Source organism: Lithobates pipiens, unplaced genomic scaffold, assembly GCF_037356315.1.
Source record: "Lithobates pipiens isolate NorthernLeopardFrog02 unplaced genomic scaffold, aLitPip1_a1.2 Scaffold_27, whole genome shotgun sequence".
Taxonomy (NCBI): domain Eukaryota; kingdom Metazoa; phylum Chordata; class Amphibia; order Anura; family Ranidae; genus Lithobates; species Lithobates pipiens.
In genome coordinates, this window is record NW_027507788.1 from 135,572,267 (window position 1) to 135,587,766 (window position 15,500).

At 42.0% G+C, this 15,500-nt stretch overlaps 1 protein-coding gene across 3 annotated transcripts in view; it reads left to right on the forward strand.

The window, feature by feature from the left end:
- The window catches only part of LOC143934146 (uncharacterized), a 159,181-nt gene that overhangs the window by 74,573 nt on the left and 69,108 nt on the right, over positions 1–15,500 (forward strand). For 2 of the 3 annotated variants that reach the window (XM_077457509.1, XM_077457510.1), the window contains exons 4-9: positions 416–556; positions 5,607–5,684; positions 6,206–6,346; positions 10,686–10,763; positions 11,504–11,644; positions 14,846–14,992. In XM_077457509.1, coding sequence (XP_077313635.1) covers positions 416–556; positions 5,607–5,684; positions 6,206–6,346; positions 10,686–10,763; positions 11,504–11,644; positions 14,846–14,992 — 726 coding nt within the window. The remainder of the gene's footprint in view (positions 1–415; positions 557–5,606; positions 5,685–6,205; positions 6,347–10,685; positions 10,764–11,503; positions 11,645–14,845; positions 14,993–15,500) is intronic. The other variant, XM_077457511.1, reaches the window with a different exon arrangement.

A 15,500-nucleotide genomic window follows, 5' to 3' on the forward strand; every position in this document is an offset into this window, starting at 1 on the left:
AATGCCATTGAACATGTTGCCAATATTAAGAAAAAAAGAAATAAGAAAAGCCTTTCTCTTTCAGCATCTTATGTAGTAGTGCAGTGTTAATTTTGACGTCAAATTTAAATTTCGTTTTAGTCATAGTCTTTTGACTAAAATGCCATTTTAGTTTTGGTCATATTTTAGTCATCTGAATTGTTTTAATTTTAGTCGTATTTAAATCAACTGAAATCTCCAGTACCAGTGTTAATTTCATTGCAGAAACTTTTCGTTGACAAAATTAACACTGAATGCCTGTGTTATTTATTAAAAAAATCAACCAATCTGACTGGTAATATAATGTAAATCGGGTTCTATCTGTTTAATCTGTCTAAATGTTTATTATGCTTATTGCATTTTTCTCTTCTGTATTTAAAAAAAAAACACTCACAAGGCTTATCACAGACTGGGCCGCCTCCAGATTCTGATGTCCACCAGAATTTCCAGCCAGGATCCGTTAATACTGGAGAGCAACGGAACACACTACCTCCTGTTCCAGATCGCAAGAAGAAGCCATCATTCTTCCGAAATCCAGGTATGTAATTATCTTCTGTATAGATACAGTAGAGATTCACTGCTGCATTTACTGTCTGCTCTGAGATGGGGTAAATAAAGAATTATCAGCCTCATCCTAACATAATGTAAGGAAAAGTGTCAGCGTTTCCCATAGCAACTAGGCAGGTTCCACTTTTCAGGTGAAGGTTTGTAACAACAATTACCGTATTGTATCGTATCTTGCTTTAGTTAACAAATAGGGCTGTATTTATTGTACAATTACATTTTTTCATGCTTTAGCCATCACTTAACACTTGTATGTAAATCCGGAAGCAGCAATTACATGGAAGGGAGATTTATAGTATGCTGAGAGGAGTCACAGGACACTCTATAACTTTAGTTAACATGCAGCCATCTCCTCTTTTTCTGCTGAACAGTCCGGTGGAAAGTCTGCAAAAATAGCAAACCTGCATAGCATGGTTTTCTTTCTCCAGTACCTGGAGAAACCTGACCTCTTATGTCACATACCATTTTTTTCATACATAATTATACATTAATTATACATCATACATCATAATTTCCCAGCTTTCTTATATTTTGAAGCAGAAATAAACACATGCATTAACATGCATTAAATGTTGTGACTAATTTCATTTTTACATTTCTCTGAGATAAAACCTGTACAGTGAAATTACATTTTATGTTGACTCATTAAGATTACCTAATACAAACTATTTATCATTTGCTTCTATAAATGAAAGCGCCTGAAAAACAAACATGTATCTATGAAGAAACTGAGCAAGATAAAACGAATGGTATTTGTATAGTCAATGTACCGCAACTCTATAAATCCCTGGTTACCTGCAGCTCAGATTCTTCATAAATAGTTGCTTACGAGATATTTTAATTGCTGAGGTTATCTAAATCCAAAAACAGACATTCTACATGTTGCAGCTTGCGAATCCTTAGTTATGGTAGCTACTTTAAGCCCCTTTCACACGGGCTGTCCAATCAGGTCTGCCTGTCAGCTTTTTAGTCTGACCTGATCGAACCTTCCAGTCTCTTCTATGGAGTGGCCATAGATCCGATTCTGTCCACCAAAAACAGACGGATGGTGGCCCTATTCCCCATCTGTCTGGCGGATCAGATCTGTTGGAAATGGTAAAGGATCAGCATGCCAGATGAGGCCACATCTGCACTCAGAGGAGAACAGAGGCCACTCATAGTGTAAAACTGGCAAACTATTTATTTAAAATAAATAGACAGGTACTTACAGAGGTAAAACAAAATACAGCATGGCACTGCATGTACCGATGACTCCCCACTGGCGACATGGCGAGCGCATTTATCTCACGTTAAGCCCCACCCAACATGTTTCGCCATCAAACAGCAACCAATATTAGCAGGGGAACAAGAGCAGAGTCGGATATTTAAAATGTTTTCTTCAGGTTTGGATCCAGTGGTAAGGGATTAGAAACCCTGTTGGACTTTTACTGCTCTGGCAGAGATATTTGCCCTCATTTACTGTTTCTCTAAACAAGGTTTGATTAATTGGAAAGTAAAGATAATTTAAAGAGGGAGTCCACTGGAAAAAAAATGTATTAAAAGCCAGCAGCTATAAATACTACAGCTGCTGACTTTTAATAAATGGACACTCACCTGTCCCAGGGTCCAGCGATGTCGGCAGCCAAGGCCGATCAATCGATCGGCTTCTGCCGCCGCCATTTTGGGTGAGGGAATCGGGAAGTGAAGCTTTGCGGCTTCACTTCCCGTTTCCCTACTGCGGATGCGCGAGACGCGCAGCACAATGGGAATGGTCCGTGCTGTCTCTGGGACCTTGAAGTGGGTGCAAATACCTGTCTTAGGCAGGACGCCGGGACAGGAAGAAGCATAGACTCCCGTGGGAGTCTATGCCTGGAAGTGGGTGCAAATACCTGTCTTAGACAGGTATCTGACCTCCCCTCCCCCCTGAAAGGTGCCAACTGTGACACCGGAGGGGGGGAGGGTTCCGATGAGCGGAAGTTCCACTTTAGGGTAGATCCCCACTTTAACAAGAGCTACATGGGCAGACTAAGGGAGATCTACTAAAACTAATGTATATAGAATTTAGTGCAGCTGTGCATAGTAACCAATCAGCTTCTAACTTCAGCTTCTTCAGTTAAGCCTTGGCAATAAAATCTAGAAGCTGATTGGTTACTATGCACAGCTGCACCAGATTCTGTGTGCTCCAGTTTTAGTAAATCTTCCCTAATGTGTCCCTGTTGCAGGTTTTCCTTCTGGTTAACCATCATCACCTGAACAGAAAGTGAGGTACAGTAACACCTCTCTAATGGAACCCCGCATAGTAGTAGGAATCCAACAGGGTTTGAAAGTTTCTCACTGTTTTCAAACCACATCCAGTTTTGTCCCTATATACCCTTTAAATGTTACTGTATATTGTTCATATTACTTGTTTAATGCAATTCCTTCAGAGTCAGGAGCCATACAATGTTGGTTTCTTTACAGCACTGCTTTCAGTGTAGTGTCAGAGAGCATGTATTTACAAACGAATCTACAGAAAGGAGAAGCTACAGAAGGAAACATCACCAGAGCCCCTTTTGCTAATATCATTCCAAATGGCCTCTGCCAGGCAATAGTGCACACATCAATTTTTATTTTATTCCTTAACAGCTTCCCACCCTCTGGTCGTCATATTATGTCCTTGGGTTTGAGCGGTGATATCTGAATGATGCCTGCAGTTACAGACATCATTCAGATATCTTCTTTTTCAGCGGGCGATTCCCTAAACCAGGCATATGCAATTAGTGGACCTCCAGTTGTTACATGTCCCATGAGGCATAGCAAGACTCTGACAGCCACAAGCATGACACCCAGAGGCATGATGGGACTTGTAGTTTTGCAACAGCTGGAGGTCCGCTAATTGCATATCCCTGCCCTACACCATAAGAATGATCATAGAAGCTGTTCACTCGCTTGATCGTTCTTACAGGTGGCGAGAGGGAACACCCCCACCCTCCCGCCGCCCTCTGGTGCTTCTTTGGGCTCGCCAGAGAAGGGACCTGCTGGTCCCAGATGCTAACTATAGAGATTTCCGGTGGACCAGATGGTGCCCGGAGTCTCTATGATCATTCGGAGGCCGGGCACGATGTTATGACGTCACACCCCACCTCTGTGTTCCAAAAAATGGCTGCTGCCTCGGCTGGGAAACTGAGATCATCTTTTTTTCAAGCTTAGAGGTGAGATATGGGGACTTATTGACCCCATATCTTACTGTAAAATGGACTTGTCATGCTTATTCCTATTACAAGGGATAGTGAATAAAAGTGATAAAAAAATAAATAAAAAATAAAAAGTGTCAAAATAAAAGTAAAATTAACAATAACATTTATTTTTACTTTTTAAAGTGTCCCTGTCCCCATGTGCTCGCACGCAGAAGGGAACGCATATGTAAGTCCCACCCACATATGTTCAAACCACACATGTGAGGCATCGCCACAAATGTTAGAGCAAGAGCAATAATTCTAGCCCTGGACCTTCTCTGTAACTCAAAACATGTAACCAGCAAAAAATTTAAAGCGTTGCCTATAGGGATTTTTAACCACTTGAGACCCGCGCTATAGCCGAATGACGACTACAGCGTGGATCTGCATTGATGGGACTACGTCTATTGACGTGACTACGTCTATTGACTTTGTCCCGTGCATGAGCGGCCTGCGCGTGCCCCGAAAGGTGTGCGCGGCGCACTCTGTGATCAGCGAGTCTATGATCACAGATCGGGGTAAGGTAAGGGGTCGATCCCAACCCCTTACCACGTGATTACAACTGACAGATGACAGCTGATCATGTGATGTCAACATAGCCGGTGATCGGCTATTTTTGCCACCTAGCAGTATGCAACAGTGCCACCTACCAGTGCCCACCAGCGCCACCCATCAGTGCCCACAGTGCCACTTGTCAGTGCCCACAGTGCCACCTGTTAGTGCCCACAGTGCCACCTGTCAGTGCCCACAGTGCCACCTGTCAGTGCCCACAATCAGTGCCTGAAGAACAGTGTTGCACATCAGTGCCACCTATCAGTGCCCATCAGTGTCACCTACCAGTGCCCATCAGTGCCACCTATCAGTGCCCATCAGTGTCATTTATCAGTGTCACCCATCAGTGCCATCCATTCGTGCCACCCATCAGGGCCCATCAGTGCCATCTTATCAGTGACCATCAGTGCCGCCTTATCTGTGCCCATCAGTACCGACTTATCTGTCCCCATTAGTGCCACCTTATCTGTGCCTATGAGTGCTGCCTTAACTGTGCCTATTAGTGCCCATCAGTGCAGCCTATCAGTGCCCACCAGTGCCGCCTCATCAGCGCATATCAAGGAAGCAGAAAAATTACCTGTTTGCAAAATTTTATAACAAACTATTAAACATGTTTTTTTTCCCCAAAATTTTCCATTTTTTTTGTTTGTTTAGCAAAAAATAAAACTCCCAGCTGTGATTAAATACAACCAAAATAAATCTCTATTTGTGGGGAAAGAATTATAAAAATGTAATTTGGGTACAATGTTGTATGATCACGCAATTGTCATTCAAAGTGCGTCAGCGCTGAAAGCTGGTTTGGGCAGGAGGGGGGTTTAAGTGCCCAGTAAGCAAGTGGTTAAGTACCAAAGTTTGCCGCCATTCTACGAGCATTTGCAATTTTAAAGCATAACATGTTAGGTATCTATTTACTCAGCATAACATCATCTTTCACATTATGCAAATATGGGCTAACTTTACTGTATTTTTTTTTTAAGCATGAAACAGATTTTAAAAATTGCTGCGCAAATACCGTGTGAGATAAAAAGTTGCAACAACTGCCATTTTATTTGCTAGGGTCTCTGATAAAAAACATATATAATATTTGGGGGTTCTATGTAATTCTCTAGCAAAAAAATTCTGATTTTTAAATGTAGGAGAGAAATGTCAGAATTTGCTTGGTAGACAAACGGTTAATCAGTGACCTTCTATTTTTTTGCTACATTTGTTTACACAATATTTTATGAATTACACAACTACAATAATAAATATACATTTATCCATTATAATTTATTATAGGTGTCCATGAGCCTGATCTCTCTCTTTATGACAACTTTAGTTGTAATGCAGATTCTGCATCAACCGGAAAGACTAATGGTAAGTTTTAAAGTAAAGTAAGTTCACATCTATCATCATTGACACAATCTCAATGACTATAGTTATACATAGCAATTGCTGTATTTTTTTTTTAATTGAAAGCTGCTGCTTATTACCAATGTTTTTGGAGCACTGCTATATACTGTACATCACTGTTCTATGGGTCCAGTGTTGAGAATGGGTCCAGTGTTGAGAATGGGTCCAGTGTTGAGTATGGGTCCAGTGTTGAGTATGGGTCCAGTGTTGAGAATGGGTCCAGTGTTGAGAATGGGTCCAGTGTTGAGAATGGGTCCAGTGTTGGGTATGGGTCCAGTGTTGGGTATGGGTCCAGTGTTGGGTATGGGTCCAGTGTTGGGCATGGGTCCAGTGTTGGGCATGGGTCCAGTGTTGGGCATGGGTCCAGTGTTGGGCATGGGTCCAGTGTTGAGTATGGGTCCAGTGTTGATGGGAGTAGAAGTGGCTGCAGATGACAAGGGTAGCTAGCAGGCTCTAACTTTATCTGACTTTGTGTTCCCCTTTAGAGCTGCCACCAGACCTAATACATAATAGGTTGTCTCCGGAAGCAAATGTATACCAGGGTCTTCAGTTACCACCATCCCCAATACCAGGGCGTAAGACACCGCCTCCCATTCCAGAACGCAAGAACAAGCCTTCCTTAAATGGTGACTCTGTTTAGTGTTTGGTTTCCTAAGATCTCTGAAAAGCCCTAATGGAACTCAGTAATATGAAGGCTGCCATTGCTGTCCTCCCTCTAAAAAAATTCTGGATTCCTGGCTGATTTCTGTACTTTCTGTAACAGATTTAGTAGATGCATGCAGTAATTGAAGTCAAAGTGAAGTCTGAACTGTTTGTTTTTGGTAGAAATTCTTTAACCACTTGCCAAACCGGATACTGGTTGCCACTTGCCCTCAGAGCCGATGCGAGTGTACGGTGCTCGCAATCACCTCCAGGCTGCCGCGATCACTGGTGACACACCTAGAACCAGTTTCCGGTTCTCTGAGGGGTGTATAGACTGATCGTCTCTTCATACAATGTATGAACAGCGATCTGTCATCTCCTCTAGACAGTTCCCTCCCCCCTCCCTCAGTTAGAACACAGAGAGGGAACACAATTGATCGTCCCTAGTGGTTAACCCCTTCCCTGCCAGTGACATTTTTACAGTAATCAGTGCATTTCTATAGCATTGATCTCTGTATAAATGACAACGGTCCCTAAAATGTGTCAGATGTGTCCGCTATAATGTCGCAGTCCCGATAAAAATCGCAGATCGCCATCATTACTGGTAAAAAAAAGAATAATAAAAATACCATAAAACGATCCCCTATTTTGTAGACACTATAACTTTTGCGCAAACCAATCAATATCCGCTTATTGCGATTTTTTTACCAAAAATATGTAGAAGAGTACATATCAGCCTAAACTGAGGAAAAAAATAGTTTTTTATATATTTTTGGGGATATTTATTAAAGCAAAAAGTAAAAAATATTGCGTTTTTTTCCAAATTACTGCTGTTCTTTTGTTTATAGAGCAAAAAATAAAAACCGCAGAGGTGATCAAATATCACCAAAAGAAAGCTCTATTTGTGGGAAAAAAATAGAGGAAGGAAGTGGGTGCAAATACCTGTCTTAGACAGGTATTTGCACCCCCTGCCAACTGTGACACCGGAGGGGGGGAGGGTTTCCGATGAGCGGAGAGCTACATGGGCACACTAAGGGAGATCTACTAAAACTGATGTATATAGAATCTAGTGCAGCTGTGCATAGTAACCAATCAGCTTCTAACTTCAGCTTCTTCAGTTAAGCCTTGGCAATAAAACCTAGAAGCTGATTGGTTACTATGCACAGCTGCACCCGATTCTGTGTTGTTCTGTTGCAGGTTTTCCTTCACTACACCTTGTTCACTACACATTAACCATCATCATCTGAACAGAAAGTGAGGTACAGTAACACCTCTCTAATGGAGCCCCGCATAGTAGTAGGAATCCAACAGGTTTTGAAAGTTTCTCACTGTTTTCAAACCACATCCAGTTTTGTCCCTATATACCCTTTAAATGTTACTGTATATTGTTCATATTACTTGTTTAATGCAATTCCTTCAGAGTCAGGAGCCATACAATGTTGGTTTCTTTACAGCACTGCTTTCAGTGTAGTGTCAGAAAGCATGTATTTACAAACGAATCTACAGAAAGGAGAAGCTACAGAAGGAAACATCACCAGAGCCCCTTTTTCTAATATCATTCCAAATGGCCTCTGCCAGGCAATAGTGCACACATCAATTTTTATTTTATTCCTTAACAGCTTGCCACCCGCTGGCCGTCATATGATGTCCTTGGGTTTGAGCGGTGATATCTGAATGATGCCTGCAGTTACAGACATCATTCAGATATCTTCTTTTTCAGCGGGCGATTCCCTACACCATAAGAATGATCATAGAAGCTGTTCACTCGCTTGATCATTCTTACAGGCGACGAGAGGGAACGCCCCCACCCTCCCGCCGCTGCTTCTCTGGGCTCGCCGCTGCCATCGGCGAACCAGAGAAGGGACCTGCTGGTCCCAGATGCTGACTATAGAGATTTCCAGTGGACCAGATGGTCCCCGGAGTCTCTATGATCATTCGGAGGCCGGGCACGATGTTATGACGTCATGCCCCACCTCTGTGTTCCAAAAAATGGCTGCTGCCTCGGCTGGGAAGCTGAGATTGTCTTTTTTAATTTTTTTATTTCAGGCTTTCCAGCCTAGAGGTGAGATATGGGGACTTATTGACCCCATATCTTACTGTAAAATGGACTTGTCATGCTTATTCCTATTACAATGGATAGTGAATAAAAGTGATCAAAAAATAAATAAAAAATAAAAAGTGTCAAAATAAAAGTAAAATTAACAATAACATTTATTTTTATTTTTAAAGTGTCCCTGTCCCCATGTGTTCGCACGCAGAAGGGAACGCATATGTAAGTCCCACCCACATATGTAAACAGTGTTCAAACCACACATGTGAGGCATCGCCACAAACGTTAGAGCGAGAGCAATAATTCTAGCCCTGGGCCTCCTCTGTAACTCAAAACATGTAACCAGTAAAAAAAATGTAAAGCATTGCCTATAGGGATTTTTAATCACTTGAGACCCGCGCTATAGCCGAATGACGGCTACAGCGCGGATCTGTATTGCCGGGACTATGTCTAGTGACGTGACTACATCTATTGACTTCATCCCGTGCATGAGCGGCCTGTGTGACCCCTGAAGGGCGTGCGCGGTGCGCTCTGTGATTAGCGAGTGTATGAGACTGCTGATCATGTGATGTCAACACAGCTGGTAATCGGCTATTTATTCTCCTCGCTGACAGCGCGAGGAGAAAAAAAAGAAAAGCCGATCACTGGCGGCAGTGAGAGGGACATAAGTCCCGATCACTGCGAGCTGCAGCCTGCTCCTCAGTGCCCACCTGTGCCCCCTACAAGTGCCACCTAGCAGTAGGCAACAGTGCCGCCTACCAGTGCCCACCAGTGCCACCCATCAGTGCCCACAGTGCCACCCGTCAGTGCGCACAATCAGTGCCTAAAGAACAGTGTTGCACATCAGTGCCACCTATCAGTGCCGATCAGTGTCGCCTACCAGTACCCATCAGTGCCGCCCATCAGTGCCATCCATTCGTGCCATCTTATCAGTGACCATTAGTGCCGCCTTATCTGTGCCCATCAGTACCGACTTATCTGTCCCCATCAGTGCCACCTTATCTGTGCCTATCAGTGCCACCTTATCTGTGCCTTTCAGTGCCACCTTAAAACTTACCATTAGTCTTTCCGGTTGATGCAGAATCTGCATTACAACTAAAGTTGTCATAAAGAGAGAGATCAGGCTCATGGACATCTATAATAAATTATAATGGATAAATGTATATTTATTATTGCAGTTGTGTAATTCATAAAATATTGTGTAAACAAATGTGGCAAAAACATAGGTCATTGATTAACCATTTGTCTACCAAGCTAATTCTGACATTTCTCTCCTACATTTAAAAATCAAAATTTTTTTGCTAGAAAATTACATAGAACCCCCAAACATTATATATGTTTTTTTTTTATCAGAGACCCTAGCAAATAAAATGGAAGTTGTTGCAACTTTTTTATCTCACACGGTATTTGCGCAGCAATTAAAAAAAAATACAGTAAAGTTAGCCCAATGCATATTTGCATAATGTGAAAGATGATGTTATGTGCCCATCAGTGCAGCCTATCAGTGCCCATCAGTGCAGCCTATGAGTGCCCACCAGTGCCGCCTTATCAGCGCATATCAAGGAAGCAGAAAAATTACCTGTTTGCAAAATTTTATAACAAACTATTAAACATGATTTTTTTTCCAAAATGTTCTATCTTTTTTTGTTTGTTTAGCAAAAAATAAAACTCCCAGCTGTGATTAAATACCACCAAAAGAAATCTCTATTGGTGAGGAAAAAATGATAAAAATTTAATTTGGGTACAATGTTGTATGACCGCGCAATTGTCATTCAAAGTGCGTCAGCGCTGAAAGCTGAAAATTGGTCTGGGCAGGAGGGGGGTTTAAGTGCCCAGTAAGCAAGTGGTTAAGTACCAAAGTTTGCCGCCATTTTACGAGCGTTTGCAATTTTAAAGCATAACATGTTAGGTATCTGTTTACTGAGCATAACATCATCTTTCACATTATGCAAATATGCATTGGGCTAACTTTACTGTATTTTTTGTTAATTGCTGCGCAAATACCGTGTGAGATAAAAAAATTGCAACAACTTCCATTTTATTTGCTAGGGTCTCTGATAAAAAAAAAACCATATATAATGTTTGGGGGTTCTATGTAATTTTCTAGCAAAAAAATTTTGATTTTTAAATGTAGGAGAGAAATGTCAGAATTAGCTTGGTAGACAAATGGTTAATCAATGACCTATGTTTTTGCCACATTTGTTTACACAATATTTTATGAATTACACAACTGCAATAATAAATATACATTTATCCATTATAATTTATTATAGATGTCCATGAGCCTGATCTCTCTCTTTATGACAACTTTAGTTGTAATGCAGATTCTGCATCAACCGGAAAGACTAATGGTAAGTTTTAAAGTAAAGTAAGTTCACATCTATCATCATTGACACAATCTCAATGACTATAGTTATACATAGCAATTGCTGTTTTTTTTTTTTTTTAATTGAAAGCTGCTGCTTATTACCAATGTTTTTGGAGCACTGCTATATACTGTACATCACTGTTCTATGGGTCCAGTGTTGAGTATGGGTCCAGTGTTGAGTATGGGTCCAGTGTTGGGTATGGGTCCAGTGTTGGGTATGGGTCCAGTGTTGGGTATGGGTCCAGTGTTGGGAATGGGTCCAGTGTTGGGTATGGGTCCAGTGTTGGGTATGGGTCCAGTGTTGGGTATGGGTCCAGTGTTGGGTATGGGTCCAGTGTTGGGAATGGGTCCAGTGTTGGGTATGGGTCCAGTGTTGGGTATGGGTCCAGTGTTGGGTATGGGTCCAGTGTTGGGTATGGGTCCAGTGTTGGGTATGGGTCCAGTGTTGGGTATGGGTCCAGTGTTGAGTATGGGTCCAGTGTTGGGTATGGGTCCAGTGTTGGGTATGGGTCCAGTGTTGGGAATGGGTCCAGTGTTGGGAATGGGTCCAGTGTTGAGAATGGGTCCAGTGTTGAGAATGGGTCCAGTGTTGAGAATGGGTCCAGTGTTGAGAATGGGTCCAGTGTTGAGTATGGGTCCAGTGTTGATGGGAGTAGAAGTGGCTGCAGATGACAAGGGTAGCTAGCAGGCTCTAACTTTATCTGACTTTGTGTTCCCCTTTAGAGCTGCCGCCAGACCTAATACATAATAGGTTGTCTCCGGAAGCAAATGTATACCAGGGTCTTCAGTTACCACCATCCCCAATACCAGGGCGTAAGACACCGCCTCCCATTCCAGAACGCAAGAACAAGCCTTCCTTAAATGGTGACTTTTTGTTTGGTTTCCTAAGATCTCTGAAAAGCCCTAATGGAACTCAGTAATATGAAGGCTGCCATTGCTGTCCTCCCTCTAAAAAAATTCTGGATTCCTGGCTGATTTCTGTACTTTCTGTAACAGATCTAGTAGATGCACGCAGTAATTGAAGTCAAAGTGAAGTCTGAACTGTTTGTTTTTGGTAGGAATTCTTTAACCACTTGCCAAACCGGATACCGGTTGCCACTTGCCCTCAGAGCCGATGCGAGTGTACGGTGCTCGCGATCACCTCCAGGCTGCCGCGATCACTGGTGACACACCTAGAACCAGTTTCCGGTTCTCTGAGGGGTGTATAGACTGATCATCTGTTCATACAATGTATGAACAGCGATCTGTCATCTCCTCTAGACAGTTCCCTCGCCCCCCCTCAGTTAGAACACAGAGAGGGAACACAATTGATCACCCCTAGTGGTTAATCCCTTCCCTGCCAGTGACATTTTTACAGTAATCAGTGCATTTCTATAGCATTGATCGCTGTATAAATGACAATGGTCCCTAAAATGTGTCAGATGTGTCCGCTATAATGTCGCAGTCCTGATAAAAATCGCAGATCGCCATCATTACTGGTAAAAAAAAAAGAATAATAAAAATGCCATAAAACGATCCCCTATTTTGTAGACACTATAACTTTTGCGCAAACCAATCAATATATACGCTTATTGCGATTTTTTTAACCAAAAATATGTAGAAGAATACATATCGGCCTAAACTGAGGAAAAACATTTTTTTTATACATTTTTGGGGATATTTACTATAGCAAAAAGTAAAAAATATTGCGTTTTTTTCCAAATTGCTGCTCTTCTTTTGTTTATAGAGCAAAAAATAAAAACCGCAGAGGTGATCAAATATCACCAAAAGAAAGCTCTATTTGTGGGAAAAAAAGGACCTCAATTTTGTTTGGGTGCAACGTTGCACAACCGTGCAATTGTCAGTTAAAGTGACGCAGTGCCGAATTGCAAAAAGTGTTCTGGTCAGGAAGGGGGTAAACACCTGGAACAAGAAATGGGAAATACAGTAGTCGCCAGGACAGAAAGACATGAACAGAAAGAACAACATTGTCAGTTCTATCCCCTCCTCCATAAATGTGTTATTGTTTTATCTGGTTCCTAATGGAGAGATTTCCTGTCCTGACGGGAGACAGAAAGGTAATCTCCCTAATAGAGACACAGATGCTAGAAAAAAACTAATTGAGCTCTAATCTTATGCTGCTCTATGCTAAATCAAATATTTAAGCTTTAAATCATAAGATACAAGAACCATGTTAACCATCTTTCTTCATAATCAGAGAGCAGATAATATGCAATAGTGAACTTGGTGTAGCATTATTAATTTTCAGGTCATTGCAGAAGACAAGAGGGCACTCTTGATGTCTGAAGGAAAAGAGATTTAACCTCCAAATACTGTAAGGCTTATTCACAGTAAGGGCTGTGAAAATGTGGAATAGACTCCCTCAAGAACTAATTTTGGCCAGATCAGTAGACTGTTTTTAAAAAAAAGCGGTATACTTTCCCAAATACACAAAAAAATAACCAGGTATTAACATTCATAGGTCATAACACCAGGGATTGTTGATCCAAGGAATACCCATTGCCTCCTGGGGGATCCAGAAGGAATTTTCTTCCCCCAGTGGAGCAAATTTTTACTTTCCTCTGGGTCAACTGTGGGTATAGGATTCTGTATATGGCTGAGCCACACAGCGTTTTTCAAAATGTTTTTTGGCATTCACTGAATGAATTACTGCATGAGTTATTTTATGAAGTCTTGCAAAATTTTAGTAGCGAAAACCTGTGGTAATTTCCCACCGGCAGTAACCAGCCTCCTTAACAAAATAGTTGTTAAGGAGCGGGTGGCTGCCAGTGTCCTTAACAACAAGTAACTATTATGGTTGTTATGGAGTGGGCAGCCTCCCTTAAAGTGGAGGGCCACCCTGAAAAAGAAAATACATTAAAAATTAGAAAAAAATCATTAAAAAATAAAATGAAAAAAAATAATTTTTTTTTAACTTACCAGAAATGCCTGTTGCTAGGCACCTCATCCTAATCTGCCTCTTCCTCCTCCACGGAGATCTTCTTTCTTCTCTCCTCCGTGCGGCGTCTTCTGGGTAATGGGTCGCGCTGTGTTCTGGGAACTGTGTGTCCCAGAACACAGTGCGTCCCATTCACAAAGTGCTGCACGACTCGCGCATGCGCAGTAGGAAACGGGCAGTGAAGCCGCAAGGTTCCACTGCCTGTTTCCCTTACCCAAAATGGCAACGCCAGGACCCGAGACCGAGGGACGGGTCAGCCTCGGGCGGCCGACATCGCGGGCACCCTGGACAGGTAAGTGTGCTTATTAAAAGTCAGCAGCTACAGTGTTTGCAGCTGCTGACTTTTAATTTTTTTTTTTCAAAACCGGCCCTCCTCTTTAACAACCGATGATTCCTCGCCCCTTTCCTGACCTGCTGGACTGCATGCTTGGATAAGGGTCTGGTATGGATTTTTTGGGGGGGTCCCAATTACCTTTTTTTTTATTTTTCTGGTGTGGGGGGTTTCTCTCAAAGTCCATATAGGACTAGATGGGATTGGGGGGGACCCTAAGCCGTTTTTTTGTTTTTGCTTCATTTTTCATTTCCGGCATTTGTCTTTTACATTCAGCTGTTCGTGGGGAAGCTCTCTGACATCTGGTGACTCATTGGCTGTTAAGGACATGGCAACCGCCCGCTCCTTAACAACCATGTTGTTTACTGGTTGCTAAGGATGCCTCTGTTCTTTTATCTTTTTGTGAATCGGTTTTCACTCCTGTTTTATGAGATATTTACCAAGCATTTTTGCTTTATGTAGTAGATGCTACATAAGGCAATAATGAAGTGACATTTTCAGGATTGCATACAGTATTTGGGAAAACATCTAAATACCACATGCAGTCTGGTTCTGTGAACGGAGCCCTATAAAATGCACCATAACAACACGAGAAGCTAAACCTGAAACATGTGTACAATAGGGCCTCTTTTATTCTCTTATTTTGTTATTTTCCTTGCATGCAGTTAGGGTATTTTTTGCAAAATGAAACCACTACGCTCTGGAAAAATTCCCTTGCAAAGTAAATAGCCTGTTTACCTTTAGTAAAACAACCCCACGATCATCTTCATTTTGTTTCTCCTGTCTTTTCTTCCAGGCATTTGTACACCACCAGCATTTAGCTCCCTGCTTCCTACTTCGAAGGGATCCGAAAATGGACCAGCACCCACTGCTTTTAATATGAAGCAGCAGAACCCTCCACCAATTCCATTTAGAAAAAAGAAGCCATCGAAATATCGATCTGGTAAAGAGAGTGTTCTACTACCAATATTCTCCTGGTCTTCGTTTACTGCTGTTAGCTACTATCTGTTTACTAATGCCAATGTATCATTTAAGCTAGCTATACACTGTTCCTTCAGACATGTTAAACAGATGGAGGAATCGGATGGGTGAATCTTCCCTGTCAGCTTTTGTATTCTGACAGCTGGAATCAATGGCTATCAGAATACTTTAACAGTGGCTATACAATTGGATCCCGCTGCTAGTCAGCTGACAATTTTACACTCTGCTCTTTAAATTTTTAGATGGAAAGATATTGGGTGGGAGGGTGCCAACAGGGCCACCCACAGCACGAATTTCGGTGGGTTCAGCAGGAAATTACCAAAATTTGCTCTGTGTTTGCTCAACATTACTCATCACTGGTATTGTGTAAATAAACAGCAGTGGCAGAGTCAGTAAACTGTCCCTGTGCAAGAGCAAATTTTAGGTCTTCCCATTTAGTAACTGGCCAAGTAAAATTATTCACCTTGTAT